This window comes from Pristis pectinata, chromosome 7, assembly GCF_009764475.1.
Source record: "Pristis pectinata isolate sPriPec2 chromosome 7, sPriPec2.1.pri, whole genome shotgun sequence".
Classification (NCBI taxonomy): Eukaryota; Metazoa; Chordata; class Chondrichthyes; order Rhinopristiformes; family Pristidae; genus Pristis; species Pristis pectinata.
The window spans coordinates 33,287,584-33,302,881 of NC_067411.1; the positions used below are offsets into that span (position 1 = coordinate 33,287,584).

General features: G+C 42.0%; 1 protein-coding gene across 1 annotated transcript in view; it reads right to left on the reverse strand.

The window, feature by feature from the left end:
- Positions 1 to 15,298, reverse strand: part of LOC127572951 (receptor-type tyrosine-protein phosphatase delta-like) — a 511,608-nt gene that overhangs the window by 36,647 nt on the left and 459,663 nt on the right. The window contains 3 exon segments of the mRNA XM_052020675.1: positions 6,411 to 6,565; positions 9,506 to 9,625; positions 14,373 to 14,548. Coding sequence (XP_051876635.1) covers positions 6,411 to 6,565; positions 9,506 to 9,625; positions 14,373 to 14,548 — 451 coding nt within the window.

Here is a 15,298-nt window from a genome sequence, read left to right on the forward strand (position 1 = left end):
TATAGGAGGCCTCCTCTACATTGGTGAGACCAAACACAGACTAGGTGACCGTTTCGCAGAACACCTGCGCTTTGTCTGGAACTGTGACCTGCATCTTTCTGTTGCCAGTCACTTCAACTCCCCCTCCCACACTATCACAGACATGTCAGTCCTCGGCCTCCTCCACTGCCAGGAGAATTCCAAGTGCAAACTGGCGGAACAGTACCTCATTTTCTGACTTGGAACCTTGCAGCCCAATGGCATGAGCACTGAATTCTCCCACTTTAGGTAATCCCCACCCCACTTCCCCACAACCCCCACCATGCTTCTTCTCTTCTTTCCTTTCCTAGCCTTTTTTTCCTCTCTCTTCTTACCTTTGACCCATCCTCCGGTGGATCTGCTCTCCCCTCCTCCCCCGCACCTGCCTATCACTATCTCTTACCTGCATCTACCTATCACCTCCCTGTGCCCACCCCACGCCCTCTCTTTTGTCCACCTATCACTGCTCTGCTTTTCCCTCCTATATATTGGGCTTGCTCTTTTCCCGTCTTCAGTCCTGAAGAAGGGTCCTGACCCAAACCGTTGACCTCCTGCTTTTCTCCACGGATGCTGCCTGGCCTGCTGAGTTCCTCCAGCACCACCGTGTTTTTCATCAAGTTTTAACCATAGGTCACGGAGGCTCTGCAGATGCCCACTACAGCTCCATACCTCGGGATGTTAGGGTGGAGCTTCTGAGTATCATCTCATTGGGCCAAAGACAAGTGGCCAATGATTCAGCAGCATCCAGTGCCATTCTCTCTGCCAATACAGATGAATTTCACAATGCAGTGAGAAGCAGTCCCAGAAGCCACTCAGCAGTAAACAGCCATTAACATAGTCATTCCTCGAGCATTTTGACTTTGGGGACCAGGTCAAAGGAACAAGCTTCAGACAATGCTGTAATAGTTTGTAGGCTGCCCAATTTACCCACCACAATCGAGTCTTCCCTCACATGTATACAGAGAACCAGAACTCAGCACAAGATAGAGCAAACCTCCAGAACTTTGTGCAGTGTTGCACATGTACATGCTGAGACTGCAGTTCATCCAGGTCAGGTTCAATGAATAGGGTTCCATTAAATTGATCAGTAATGAACATAAATAGCTGGGACATCGCTACTAAACAGCTTTTCATCAAAAGTCTTTCAACTATGTCACTTGCACTTTATTTGTCTGCCTGCATTGCACTTTCTCTGTAACTGCAACACGATATTCTGCATTCTGTTTTCATTTTACTATCTCAGTATGGCATGATCTGTCTGGATGGCATGGAAAACAAAAGCTTTTCACTGTATCTCAGCACATGTGACAATAATAAACCAATACCAATAGCCTGTGAATCCTTCTCCCAGCTTGCGGTTTAACCAGATTCAAATGTAGAAGCCTTTCCCCACCTCTAATTCACATTCAAGGAATCTAAATTGTGACCTGGGGAGATGAGTGGGACTTGTGCTATGTAAACCTCCTTTTGCAGAGTTTGGCCCTCTCCTCAATCACTTACTCTGAGCATCTTCACCAGTTTCTAATCATCCTCTCTGTAAATAAAAACTTCCTGACATCCGCTCCAAGTTTGCTCAGCACAGCCTGATTTCCGACTTTCGGTAACTGCTCCCCCTCTGTTTCTTTTCCCTTTTCTCTCTCCTCTTGATCCACCTGGCCCCCATCACCCTATCTCTTTCCCCTCCCCCACCCTCTCTATCACCCACACATTCCTCCCACTGGTTCCCTTCTCCACCTCCCTCCCTTTATTCCATGCTCCACCATCCTCTGCTATCAGATTCCATCGTCTCCAGGCAACTTCGACCCATCACCTCCCAGCTTCTGACATCATTCCCACTCAGCTGGATCCACCTATCACCTGCCAGCTCTTGCTCCATCCTTTCCCTCCCCCTTTTTATACTGGGTATCTCCCTTCCGTCTTTCAGTGCAGATGAAGGGTCTCGACCCAAAACGTCGACTGTCCATTTCCCTCCATTGATGCTGCCTGACTCGCTGAGTTCCTCCAGTGTTTTGTGTGTGTTGCTCCCGATTCTGTGGTTGCTAGCCCCATTCTATTTTAAGTATTAAATCACTGATGATCAATTAACCCTGCTTCATCATTTTGAAAGTGGCAAAATCAGCATTTATTATCCATCCCTAAATGCTCTTGATTTGACAGGCATGTTAGGGCATTTCAGAGAGCAGTTACGATGGCTTGGATAACACATGGGTCAGACCAGGTTCGGACAACAGATTTGTAGATCCTTCCTGCATGGGTAGCACAGTGACACAGCAATAGAGCTGCTGCCTCACAGCTTCAGTCACCCAGGTTCAATCCTGATCTCCAGTGCTGCGTGGAGTTTGCACATTCTCCCTGTTACCAGTGGGTTTCCTCTGCATGCTACAGTTTCCTCCCACATCCCAAACACCTGCTCTTGGCAGGTTTATTAGCCACTGTAAATTACCCCTGGTGTGTTGGTGTGTGGGAGAACCTGGGAAGAGGGTGGGGGACTGATGGGAATTTGGGGAGAATGAAATGGGATCTGTGCAAGATTAGTGTAAATGGGTGCTTGATGGCCCGTATGGACTCAGTGGGCCAAAGGGCCTCTCTGTGCCGTATGATTCTATGACTGAACCAAAGGGTTTATAATAAGAATCTAATAGTTCACGGTCACCATCGCTGACATATTACTTCTAAGACATTCCCACTTTTTTTTCTGCAATTCGATGCTTCTGACCTATTTATTTCTCATTCTTTATGTCTATTACTTAGGTTCACAAGTTCTTGACTACCACCTTGAGTCAGTTTGAACAAAAATGGGTTTCAATGCAGCTGGAGTGAAAGGTTGACCCAACAAGGCTGACAAAACAGCCTGTGTTAGGGTGAGAAAGGAAACGATATTTGGACAGGTACATGGATAGGAAAGGTTTTGAGGGATATGGGCCAAACCTGGACAAATGGGACAAGCTTAAATGGGCATGGTGGTTGTCGCGGACAAGTTGGCCGAAGGGGCTGTTTCCCTGCTGTATTACTTTATGATTCTCTGAACCCAATAAAGAGGGGGCAAAATTCACATGGCAGCTGACAGGCTACAAGATTTATTTCTGTCTGACCAGTGCCAGGGTTGTAAACTGACCTTCAGTAACACTGAGACCAGGAACATTGAATGGCTAAATGCCACATTGATAAGAAATGTAATCCATCACATGAAACACTCTGTCCTGGACAATTCTACAAATATTACCCCACTCTGTATTCACAGTGCAGTTATTATTTTACATGTAAATTGCTTCACATTTTCCCAGCAGATTGCGGTGTTCTTTTCCCTCTCTGACCGGTCATTCTAATTCAAACTCCATTAAAACCAGATCCGACCAGATTATATTTGACTGAAACTGGCAAAGCCATGAAATCTTCACTCAACTGTAGTCGAAGTAAACAAGAGGTGGATTTGCAGCAATATGGAAACATCTGTTAATATCAGAACAGCAAAACTATGATAAACATAACCTGACTGTAACTGTAACGATGTCTGTTGTGATGAATGGCTAAACTATTGGAAGTATGCAATTGAATTCCTTTTTTCCCTTATCTTTAGGTGACGCACTCTTTCCTTGTGTGACAATATGATATAATGTTTAGGATGGCACAGTGGTGCTGCTGGTAGAGCCTCTGCCTCACAGCCCAGAGACCCAGATTCAGTCCTGACCTCAAGTGCTGCCTGTGTGGAGTTTGCATGTCCTCCCTGTGACAGTGTGGGTTTCCCCTGGGTGCTACAGATTCCTCCCACACCCCAAAGATGTGCTGGTCAGTAGATTAATTGGCTGCTGTAAATTGCTGCAGAATGCAGGTGAGTGGTCGAATCTGGGGACAGTTGAGAGCAGAAATGGGGAGATTATGAAATTATGAGAAGCATAGACGGAATAGACAGAATCTTTTCCCCAGGGTAGAAATGTCAAGTACTAGAGGACACGCATTTAAGGTGAGAGGGGAAAGTTTATAGGAGATGTGGGGGGCAGGTTTTCTTTTACACAGAGAGTGGTGGGTGCCTGGAACAGGCTGCTAGGGGTGGTGGTGAAAGCAAATATGATAGTGGTGTTTAAGAGGCTGGCATGGTAGTGTAGCAGTTAGTGTAACACTTTACAGCGCCAGCGACCCGGGTTCAAATCCAGCCACTGTCTGTAAGGAGTTTGTACGTTCTTCCTGTGTCTGCATGGGTTTCCTCCGGGTACTCCGGTTTTCTCCCACATTCCAAAGATGTACAGGTTAGGAAGTTGTGGGCATGCTATGTTGGCACCGGAAGCGTGGTGATACTTGCGAGCTGCCCCCCAGGACACTAAGCAAAAAAGATGTATTTCACTGTGTGTTTCAATGTACACGTGACTAATAAAGATACCTTCAAATAGACACATGAATAAGCAAGGAATGGAGGGCTATGGAACATTGGCAGAAGAGATTTAGTTTAATTTGGCATCATGTTTGGCACAGACATTGTGGGCTGAAGTGCCTGTTCCTATGCTGCACTGTTCTATGTTCTAATAACTTACAGGGAAAATGAACAGGGAATGGGATTGCTCTATGAGCTGGCAGATCCCTGATGGGCTGAAGTAGCCTCCTTCTATGTTGTTAAGGAATTATGGAAAAATATAGACTTCACAGCTCAAAGTATTACTTGAAAAGAGCTGAGCTAAATTCGAGTCATGAAACTCAAGTGGTGCATTACAAATTCTAAACATAAAGTCTAAAATACAGTGATAATCTGGAGGATTTTTTTAATACGGATCAGAAAGACAATGTGAGGTCAATCTCTCAATTTCTTGGTGTTGTGATAAAGAACAATGGCTTCTTCCAAAAAAATTCATTCAGATTGATTCAGTTGTACCCTGCCAGAAATCATAGATTTCACCAGAAACTTCCTAAGGCTTCATTCATTTTAACTGTTGTTTCCTGAATGTTGTTTCTTAAAGTCTGCTCCATTGGTTAACCACTCAGTCATGAGATGATTGTTTCTACTCAATATATTTCACTGAAATCTTACTCTGGATACTCACTGTTAAAGATAATCAGATTGTCCAAAGTTTGTCAGAGAATGACTTACACTTAACTCATAGATAAACATTAAAATGGACAGAAATCCTCAAAACAAAATCTCCATGGTGTTAGAATTAAAAGAACAGATGAGAATAATTATTCCAGCACCTCAGCAGAAGAGGAAATGGCAGTGAGAATGCACCAGTGCACCCTGTCTCTTCCTGCATGCAGTGCAACAATTAACATGAAATGTTGAACAAAAGTCGCTCCTTGTGGTGAAGATCAGCAAAATCTGTCACTAAAAACTGGATCACATTTCTGTGTGCATTTACAATTGAAATTAAATGGAAGAAAAAAATGAATGGCAAGAGAAAATCACAGACTCACTTTGAGATTCATGAAGCCACAATTTTTTTATGACTGATCCCTGCATCTGAGCAGCTCACTCCACCTTTGTATACTAGCTATCTCCCCTCTTACTTCCCAGTCCAGATAAGAGGTCTCGACCCGAAATGCCAACGGTCCATTTCCCTCTGTAGATGCTGCCTGACTCACTGAGTTCCTCCAGCACCTTTGTGTGGTGCTCACACAAGGAGGAGCCAAGGTATGTGCTGTGATGCCTGGTAACAACTGTGATCTGAGACAATGCATGCTGCAGAATTCTGCAGTGGGAGGCCCTCAAACAAAATATTCATGGGGCTGCTGTGTTTTAACCATTTAATGTGCCTAAACTGGCACCAATCAATTCCAAGGCACCTGTCGCTTCGTCTTTCACTGGACATGTAAAACATGAATTAATCTTTCTCCTTTAACGGTGGGAAAAAAATTCAAACAACGTGCTTGCTATTCGCATCTTTCAGGAGATTTCATCACATTAAGTTTTAAACAAAGTGAGAAAAAAGAAAACCAGCAGCCTGACAGAAGGTACAACATGGAACAGTACAGCGCAGGAACAGGCCCTTCGGCCCACTATGTTGTGCTGAACTAATTAAGTTAATGATGCCTAATTAAACAAATCCCTTCTGCCTGCACATGGTCCATATCCCTCCATTCTCTGCATGTTCATGTGCCTATTGAAGAGCCTCTTAAATGCCACTATTGTACCTGCCTCCACCACCACCCCTGGCAGCGCATTCCAGCCACCCACCACTCTCTGTGTAAAAAACTTGCCCAACACATCTCCTTTGAACTTTCCCCCTCTCACTTTAAATATATGCCCTCTAGTATTGGACAGTTCGACCCTGGGAAAAAGATACCGGCTGTCAATCTATAATTTTATGAACTTTCCATCAGGTCTCCCCTCAACTTCTGAGCAGTTTTATTTGAAAGACATGAACCCCTTGCAGACTGATTGCAGTGTCGTTGTTGAAGGTATCACCTACCTGCAATGTACAACCATAGGCCCAGCGTCCGGAGGGTTGCAAGCTTTCACTCTCCGTAGGAAGGCTAGGAATGGTGTGGGGTGCTCTGGAACCCCGTGATCAGGCCACGCTGTGAATTGGAATTGTCTCACCTCCCTCTTTTCACTGGAGCCAATCTGTTGGGGCAAGGTGGATTTATTTACAAACTGACCAGCATATTGGCAACAAATAAAAAAGGTTCAATTCGGGCAGGGTGGTCGATGATGTTTTCCATAGTCTGATTTACACAAGAGCTTCCTGTCATTTGTAGTTCAAATTACGCTGCTTGTTGGCTTCATTTATTAAACTTAGACCTTCCCTCCAGGTTTAATGACAGCAAATCCAATTTAAACAGAGAGAGTGTGGACATTTGATCCACAGATGTCAGGCTGCAGTAAGTCTCTTCACCTAATGAACTAAAATGGGTCCGCAACCACAAATGCTTGCTGAAGAATGTTACAAGATGTATGTATGGCAGTGTGATATCTCTCATACATGTGATTAAGAGGGAAAAGATCTTTCTTTAACATCACCTCTGACAATAAGGTGATCACCTCTCATGAAAACGGGTGTACTATTGGGTGCCATATCTAAGGAAAGATGTGATGACCCTGGAGAGGGTCCAGAGGAGGTTCACAAAAATGATCCTGAGAATGAAGGGCTTGATATATGAGGAGCATTTGATGTCTCTGGGCTTGTACTTGATGGAGTTCAGGAGAATAAGGGGGGATCTTGTTGAAACCTACTGGATACCGAAAGGCCTGGATAGAGTGGACATGGAGAGGATGTCTCCATTAGTAGTCGAGGATCCAAGGGCACAGCCTCAGAATAAAGGGACGTCCCTTTAGAACTGAGATGAGGAGGAATTCCTTCAGCCAGAGGGTGGTGAATCTGTGGAACTCATTGTCACAGACGGCTCTGCAGGCAAAGTCATTGGGCATATTTAAGACAAAGATTGATAGGTTCATGATTGGTAAAGGGGTTAAGGGTTACAGGGAGAAGGCAGGAGAATGGGGTTGTAAAAAGAAATCAGCCATGATTGAATGGCAGACTTGATGGGCCAAATATCCTAATTCTGCTCCTATATCTTATTGACTTATGGATCATCAAGGATAAACACAGGACAATGAGAGTTTAACCCTTTTGTGAGCCTAACCAGGAACACAAATTATTCAATTCTAGAATTCCTACGGGCATGCCTGATTGCATATTTTTGAAGAATTAATAGTGAGGCTGAAGCTACCATTTGCTGGTAAGTGCAGTCCTTCCATACTGAGTTGCTAGCTGCTGCCATGATATGAAGACTGTGGAACCGTTACTGAACAGATGACCTTGCTCATCAAATCCAAAATCTGACTAAATCTGAAGGAGATTTGGCAGCAGACACTTCTTCTCATGCTCACTCACTAAAAACTATGATGGATTCGCATTAAGCAATGCATCACGTTAATAGAGCAAATCACAGATTGCTGGAGGCAAAGGGATGATCCGTGTTTTGGGTTGAGACCCCGCATCAGGACTGCAAGTGTAGAGGCGAGATGGCTGTTATATAGAAGTGAGAGAAAGAGGTGAGACAGAGGCTGGGAGGTGATAGGTGGGGTGGGAGATGATGGGCAGATGGAGCCAGGTAGAGGAAGGAGAAGGTGTTAAGACAGAGGCAGGTAGCTGATGGGTGGAAACATAAGAAAAGAAGAAAAAAAATATGCAGATGGATCCAGATAGGAGAGGGGAGGTTATGGACACGCTTGAAAAAGTGAGGCACGAAGTTTTGGGAGAGAGAGAGAGAAAGAAGGTATTGATACATAGCGGTGATGGTAGATTGTCAAATGTGGAGTGAAAACCATTGGGAGAAGTGGTGAATGGATTGTACATACCTCAATTCCTGCTGCTATAATAATGTGCATCTTCTCACCTAACATTAGCTATATCATCAGTGGTCATCCAGACAACAAACATGGAAATGAAGCTGCCCTCATGCATTTCATACTGTAAGTTTACTTCACCCTTTAAGCTCTACTCTCAGAGTTCAGCACATCAAGACTACAATAAAACTCATCAAGACACACGTGAATTTACAATACCTGGAGTTGAACTTTGTATTTGATATATCAATGTGAAAACAAAAATCAAACATGCTGTGGTGAACACAAGCCATTACAGGTCATCCCCAGCTTACGAATGCCCAAACAGCCCATACAGACCAATGCTTATTTGGGAGACTGGTGGGATGGATTTACCGGCTGCTGCAGGGCTGCAGGCATCTTCTGCCGTGTCGGAACTTGGTTCGCAGTTGCATTTCTGACTTGCGAACTGTTCGGGTTATGAACAGTTCACAGTAATGGTACCCTACCATAACCTGGGGAGACCTTTATAGTGTAGTGGTTAGAACATGGACCATGTTATGTTTACTGTAAGAAACTTAAGTTACTTTCACCTCTGCAAAAATGGCACTTAAAATCTGTTCTGCCAAATGGCAACTTGCTCCTGTTTTTTGGACGTCTCCTTGTTGGTCTACTATAGCTTAATTGGATAGTGTTGGAAAACAGGAACTGTAGAGTTCATGAATCTACAACTAGCCTATTCCTGTTCAACAAAATACAAAAAATGACATCAAAAGTATTTTATCAAAGAGGATGAATGCCATCTGACCCATCTAATTTATCCTTGAATATAATCCTAGAATCCCTTTCATTTCGTCAGTCTTGCATACGAGTAGAATTTTTATCTCCAGTACATGTCACATTCCAGAGAATGACCACCATTTCTCTCTATTAGTGCTTCTTGATATCAACTGAGTTTTAATAGCTTATCTGCGGTTATGACTTTGCTTGAAATTGCACATTACTACCCTTCTCCTTTGCCCCCTTTCAAGTTTGAAGAGTCAACGTGGATGCCAACTAATGTTTAGCATTGAGAAACTGCTTGTAACATGTAAGCTATTCATGACAGGAGCATATGGATCAGCAGCCCTGTTCACTGCATTAGAACAGGATCAAACTGGGTTATACATGTCACAGCAGCAAAGGAGATTTTCCACATACTTGAAAAAAATACCTTTGAAGGAGTAAAAGATATACCTTGTCTAACGTTAATGTTCTCACACAATAGGTTGCCAGTTCAACTGTATCCTGCAGAGTGACTTGGATTAATCCCAAGGTTTCTGTACCTCTGGAGGGCCAATACTGGTCACATTTCACCTGCAAAAATAAGAAGATTACCGTGCTTTCAAGATAATACGCTATACTCATAAATGATGTGCTTAAAAATACATTGTTAATTTGCTGCTTATTTTTTTGAATCTACTTACAGTCATGATATTGAATTCATTGACTTTATCATGAAGTGAATAATTTCACTGCACTAAAACAGGTCTCAGAAGAAAATCCTTATTGTTGGTAAATCAGTCAACAGTCAAGGGCTTTCCAATCTGATTGACTTTTGGAGGCTGATGAAGTTTAAAGAGAAAAATGTCTCTCTTGGTTAAGTGTCACAGATGTTACCCCTTCCGGTGGGAAAGGGCATTTGGGCCCTGGTGCTGTAAGTAATGGAAGGTTTGTTCAAGCAAAGGCCAAGATGATATTTTCATCCATTTAGTAACATTAGTGCCATTTACTTGACATTAGTGCCATTTATTAGAGAAAGGTTTTGGGTGTTTTTGTAACACAGGACTTGAAAAATGCACTTTAATTTTGTTTTCAATTTTGCATTGGTCCTGAAGCCAAAGCCGTAGCTGTAAAAGACCAAAGACATCCAAAGACAGGAGGTGGGTATGAGTTAGGGAGCACTAAAAATGTTTCTTGTTTCATAGTGCAATATTATTCATTTTACATTAGATTCACACAAACTTTGTGTAAAACATGAAAATCAAAAATATACTGCAGATACAGTAAATCTGAAACAAAAATAGAAAATGCTGGAAGTCCCTTATGTCTTATTAGACATAAGAAAGGTCTAATACTCGAGGGCATGCATTTAAGGTGAGAGGGGCTAAGTTCAAAAGTGATGTGCAGGGCAAGTTTTTTGACACTGAGTGGTGGGTGCTTGGAATGCACTGCTAGAGGTGGTTTGTGTATGCAAATATGATAGAAGTGTTTAAGAGGCTCTTAGATTGGCACATGAATGTGCAGAGAATGGAGGGATATGGACACTGTGCAGGCAGAACGGATTCATTTCATTAGAGTTTACTAGTTTAATTAGTTTGGCACAACATTGTGAACCAAAGGGCCTATTCCTGTACTGTACGGTCTATTTAGATTAGTTAGCATCTATGGAAAGAGAAACAGCCATTGTTTCAGTCTGTACCCCACATCAGACATTCTCCTTTCCTGAACTAGTTTCTTGCCGTAAACATTTACTCCAGGTTCTCTTCACATACTTTGGTACAACAGAATAGATTCAACCTCAAGCTGTTTGCTGGCAATTGCATTGCTATTTTACATAACTTGCACATAAGACAGTTCACCTCCTGAAATGCAGGTTATAGATGCAGAATCATCTAAAGGTATAGTTCCCTTCAATACCATTAAATCAAGGCTTCCAGAGTAACGTCGGTAACTTACCAGCCTTATCTGCTTAAACAAATGCATCCTCAGGTTAATGAGTACTAAAATGCTGAAGCTGTGGCACAAGGGATATCAAAATAATAAAACACAAAGGCATAACATTTTATATAAGCTGTTAAATGGGCCAATATTATAATTATACTAATTACTGCTAGTTTTGCTGGAGGGCAGTGGTTGTGGAATGCTATTAAATTTATTGCAATGAATAGATTTTGAAAGCAAACATATCTTTTTATTGCCACTACCAATACTTAAATATATAAAAAGCAATGTGTTAATCGTTAGGTCCTCATCACAAGAACAATTCCAGGCAAGGGCAAAAACAACCACTGAGGGCCAAGGTGTTACGAGCACCAAATGAACAATGTTTTATACTACATTCTTTGCTTCTCTGTGAGCAATTATGCAAAACATTCCAATTTGACACCTATGGTTCAATTCTAACAATCGGGCTGTTTATTCTGTCTGTGCAATTTTAGATATGGAATTCTTCGAGAACCTCTGCACTGTGACTAAAACTAATATATTACTGTCACATTTTCCAATTTCTTCACAGCACACTAAATCCATCATTTTGCTCCAAACTGCTATTTTGTATGCTGTTTGGTTTCAAAAGTTATTTCAGAAATTCAACTAACATGGATATAAAACTAATTATTGTCTAATTCTTAAAGAATTTCATGATGAATTTATCAGCTGAGAAGAGACTTTCCCACTTGTTCTTTCACACAGATGCTTGGGGGCACATACAGATTTTTAGTAAGAGACAATAACTCGCAACTCATATTTTCAATCAAATGCAGCATAATCTCACTGGATGCACATTCCAAGGAACAGATCTTTAGGACCTGGGAGAGAAATATACACAGCTTCAGATATCTATGTTGTTGCTCATAAGGCCCAGAACAGCTGGAATTCTTGTCCGACAAAGATGCCACAAAAGACAGACATCAACAACGTACCTGCCAGACTACCCCTGTGGACCACCAAAGCTTTATTCAACTACTGAAAGTACCCATCTCTCATAGAACTGCAGCAATAGCAAGAAAAAATAACAGGCAGAGTGGCAGCCTTAAGCAACAGACAATTTGCTGGAAAGTCTCAGTGGGTCGAGCAGCATCTGTAGGAGGAAAGGAGTTGTCAGTGTTTCAGGTCGAGACCCTGCATCAGGACTCAACCTGAAATGTCGACAATTCCTTGCCTCCCACAGATGCTGCTCAACCTGCCGAGTTCCTCCAACAGATTGTTTGTTGCTCCAGATTCCAGCATCTGCAGTCTATTGTGTCTCCACAGCCTTACCTAGTTGATGACCCTGTTAAATAGCTCCAGTGGAAGATGTTCCACACAACTTTATACACATTCTGCTGAGCCAGGTTAATGGAGCACATGAAGCCCCAGTATGGAAACATCAGGAAATGACACTGGGTGATGTCATGATCTGCCCACACTGTGCAGTCCCACTGGACATAAACTTTGGAAGTGGCAACCTCATTTACAAATAGAGTCATACAGTTCAGCAAAGGTCCTTCTGCCCAAATATGGTGTCCAACATAGACAATACCTCTGATACAAAGTATGGACAGATCCCACTTAAGAACCAAAAGGAGCCTTGCAGAGCACAAGCAAAAAGCACTACCAAGCCCAACTTTGCCCTCTGTACACTTGCTTCAATTCTGTTTCTGCGAAAATATCATTGGAACAGAATCAGATCAAATAGATGCTTGTTGTTGGGTGTGGGATGGGGAAATTAATTGGTTCATTTCCAGACCACATTTGTTTAAGCCATTTATATATTTAGACCATCCTTCTAGAATGAAGAGTTAATTCAGTCCCTGAGATCTAAGCTTTCTATCTTTAGCTGGGTTGATTACTCCAGAATGCTTGGTATGCAGAGGTCTCAACTGTACACACTGGCGTGCTCAGTGAAAAAGTCCAGCGTATGTCATGCCACCTGCTTCCTCTCCTCCTATTTAAAGGTTTCAACTGCTGCTGTGTGAAACCACCACTCTCCCCTCCTCATTTATCTGTGATGAAGGATGAGAGTTAGGGAACGGTTATGTTCCTTTTCTGCTCTTGCCCTTCTGCTACAAATCACTGATACCCACCCCGCCAACTCTGGTTTAATGAAGCTAGAAATGGGATGGTTCCTCTTGCAGGTGGGAGTGTCTCTGAAAGCTCATGGGTTATGTCAAGTAGAAATGGTACCTGACAAGGCTAATACCAAATGATGTTGGTCAAGGGGATTTTTTCATGGGTCAACTAGCAGAATAGCTTTAATAGAAGCAGCCATCAGTATGAACTAGACCTGTAAGTCCATGCCAGTGGAAAAGAAGCATGTTTGCATAATGCACAACTTGTGGAACACCATGCAGGCTGATACAGCTCAGACAAAATCCTTAATCATGAATTTCTGACCTACTGCTTTTGTATTTAAGATGAAAGTACAGAAGGATAAAACATTAATTGCTATACTCCTGGAATAAGGCAGAAAACTAAACATTTGTAAGATTGGCTCAGAGATGCAGATACAGTCCTCAAAACATCATGAGAGCCTGAGCTAAGGGAGGAGCAAAGCATATGAAGGAAGAATTGGAACCGGGATCCTGCCTTGGAGGGAGACTGGTAAACCAAAATCCATGAAAAATGAGGAAGGAAGGAAAAAAGAGAAGTAATGAAAAAATGGATGATAAATATATTGAAACAAAACTTGGAGATCAGGCAGTATGTAGAATTTGCAGATTAGCACCTCGAAGAAGGTGCTAAGATCAGGCGGAATGGTTTTATAATTCAGGTATAAAGTCCAAGGAAACATCTTTTTCAGTTCACAGCTGAAATGAACTATCAAAGCACAAAGGAAGGCACTCCGTCTTACCACAACAATGTTATCAAAACCAGACTGCAAAGGCCAGTACATTTTATAATACTATTGGTTTACACTGAGATAAAATTAAAGTTCTTTGGGTGATCCAATAAACTGACCTTAAATAAACTAAACACTACAAAACTATGAAATGTTGGTGGTCAGGCCACCATGATTTATGACTCTGCTTGTTATTTGTGCAAATAATTGAAAATTAATTTCTCATTTCCAAAAGCATATAGATAAAATGGATATAACATGAATATTTTCCAGCAATTTTCCATTTTTAAATTACAGAGTATCAGGCAGAAATTTGGCTTTATAATTGTGTTAATCATGTACCAGGCAGTTACCTTTTGTAGTCCCTCATGTCATTTATTTCTAGAGCTAATAAATCAGCATGTCAAGAGTCAAAGACAACAAGTGCCAAACACTATTGCCCTTTTAACGTCAGTAGCCACAGAGGAACTCTGTACTCTACATTAATGGTTAATCTATTAAATATTGATGCAGTTTATCTACCCGTGATCGTTCCTCCAGTTTGGTCATCATCACAACAATTGCACTTCGTTGTTCCCAGATCATCCTCCAAAAATCTCCAAATGTTTCCGGCAGGGGCCCCTGTGTTGCAATGTATGCATTCTGCTTTCGATACCCATCGATGTAGTTGGAGTTGGAGTAATCGCTTCCTGGAATGCCTACAAAGGAAGCAAAGAAATGGATTTATGTCACAAAATTTCAGCAGAAAGTAGATTTTCTTTAATCTGCTTCTGGAGCCAATGTGTTGCCATAAGACAATGGAACATTTAAAGATAATAGTGCTCGTTAAACTAATGTATTTATAATGTTAGTGAGCTCATGAAAACCCAGCAGCTCATCTTTCAAAAGATTAAATATTTAAAACCTTTGGATTTTCTTAATGCTATGTTAATCTAATGAAAAGGCAGATGTAGCCACATCATCTTCACTCAACAGGCTTGCATTATTCTTGAACAATCTACTGCACCTCAGAGGACAGAAGCTTTAAGCTGGGAACATTTGTTTAACTGCACAAAACTCCCTTTTCCCCTGCCAAACTATTACAAACATTATTCTTAGATAAATGGGTACTTTGTATTGCAAAGGATGCACCGAGGCAATGTTCCCTCGCCAACATTTACCATTTCTTTCTTTACTGTCTATTTTAGTTGAAAGTTATTTCCCTGGTTCTTCAGGCCCACTTGGGTCTTGAATCTCTGTCAATGCTGATAGTCATAGAGATTGCTCCCAAACTACATCAACAGCCAATCAGCTGAAACTTCCAGCTTTCAATCTGTTATGATTTTTTTCCTCTTGGGAAGATGTTGGGTTAAATTCAATTGTCTTAGGAACCGGGCATGGAAATCACAGTGTGACATTTATCAGACAGGTGCAGTGGATAATCGAGAAGACTAATGAAATGCTGGCTT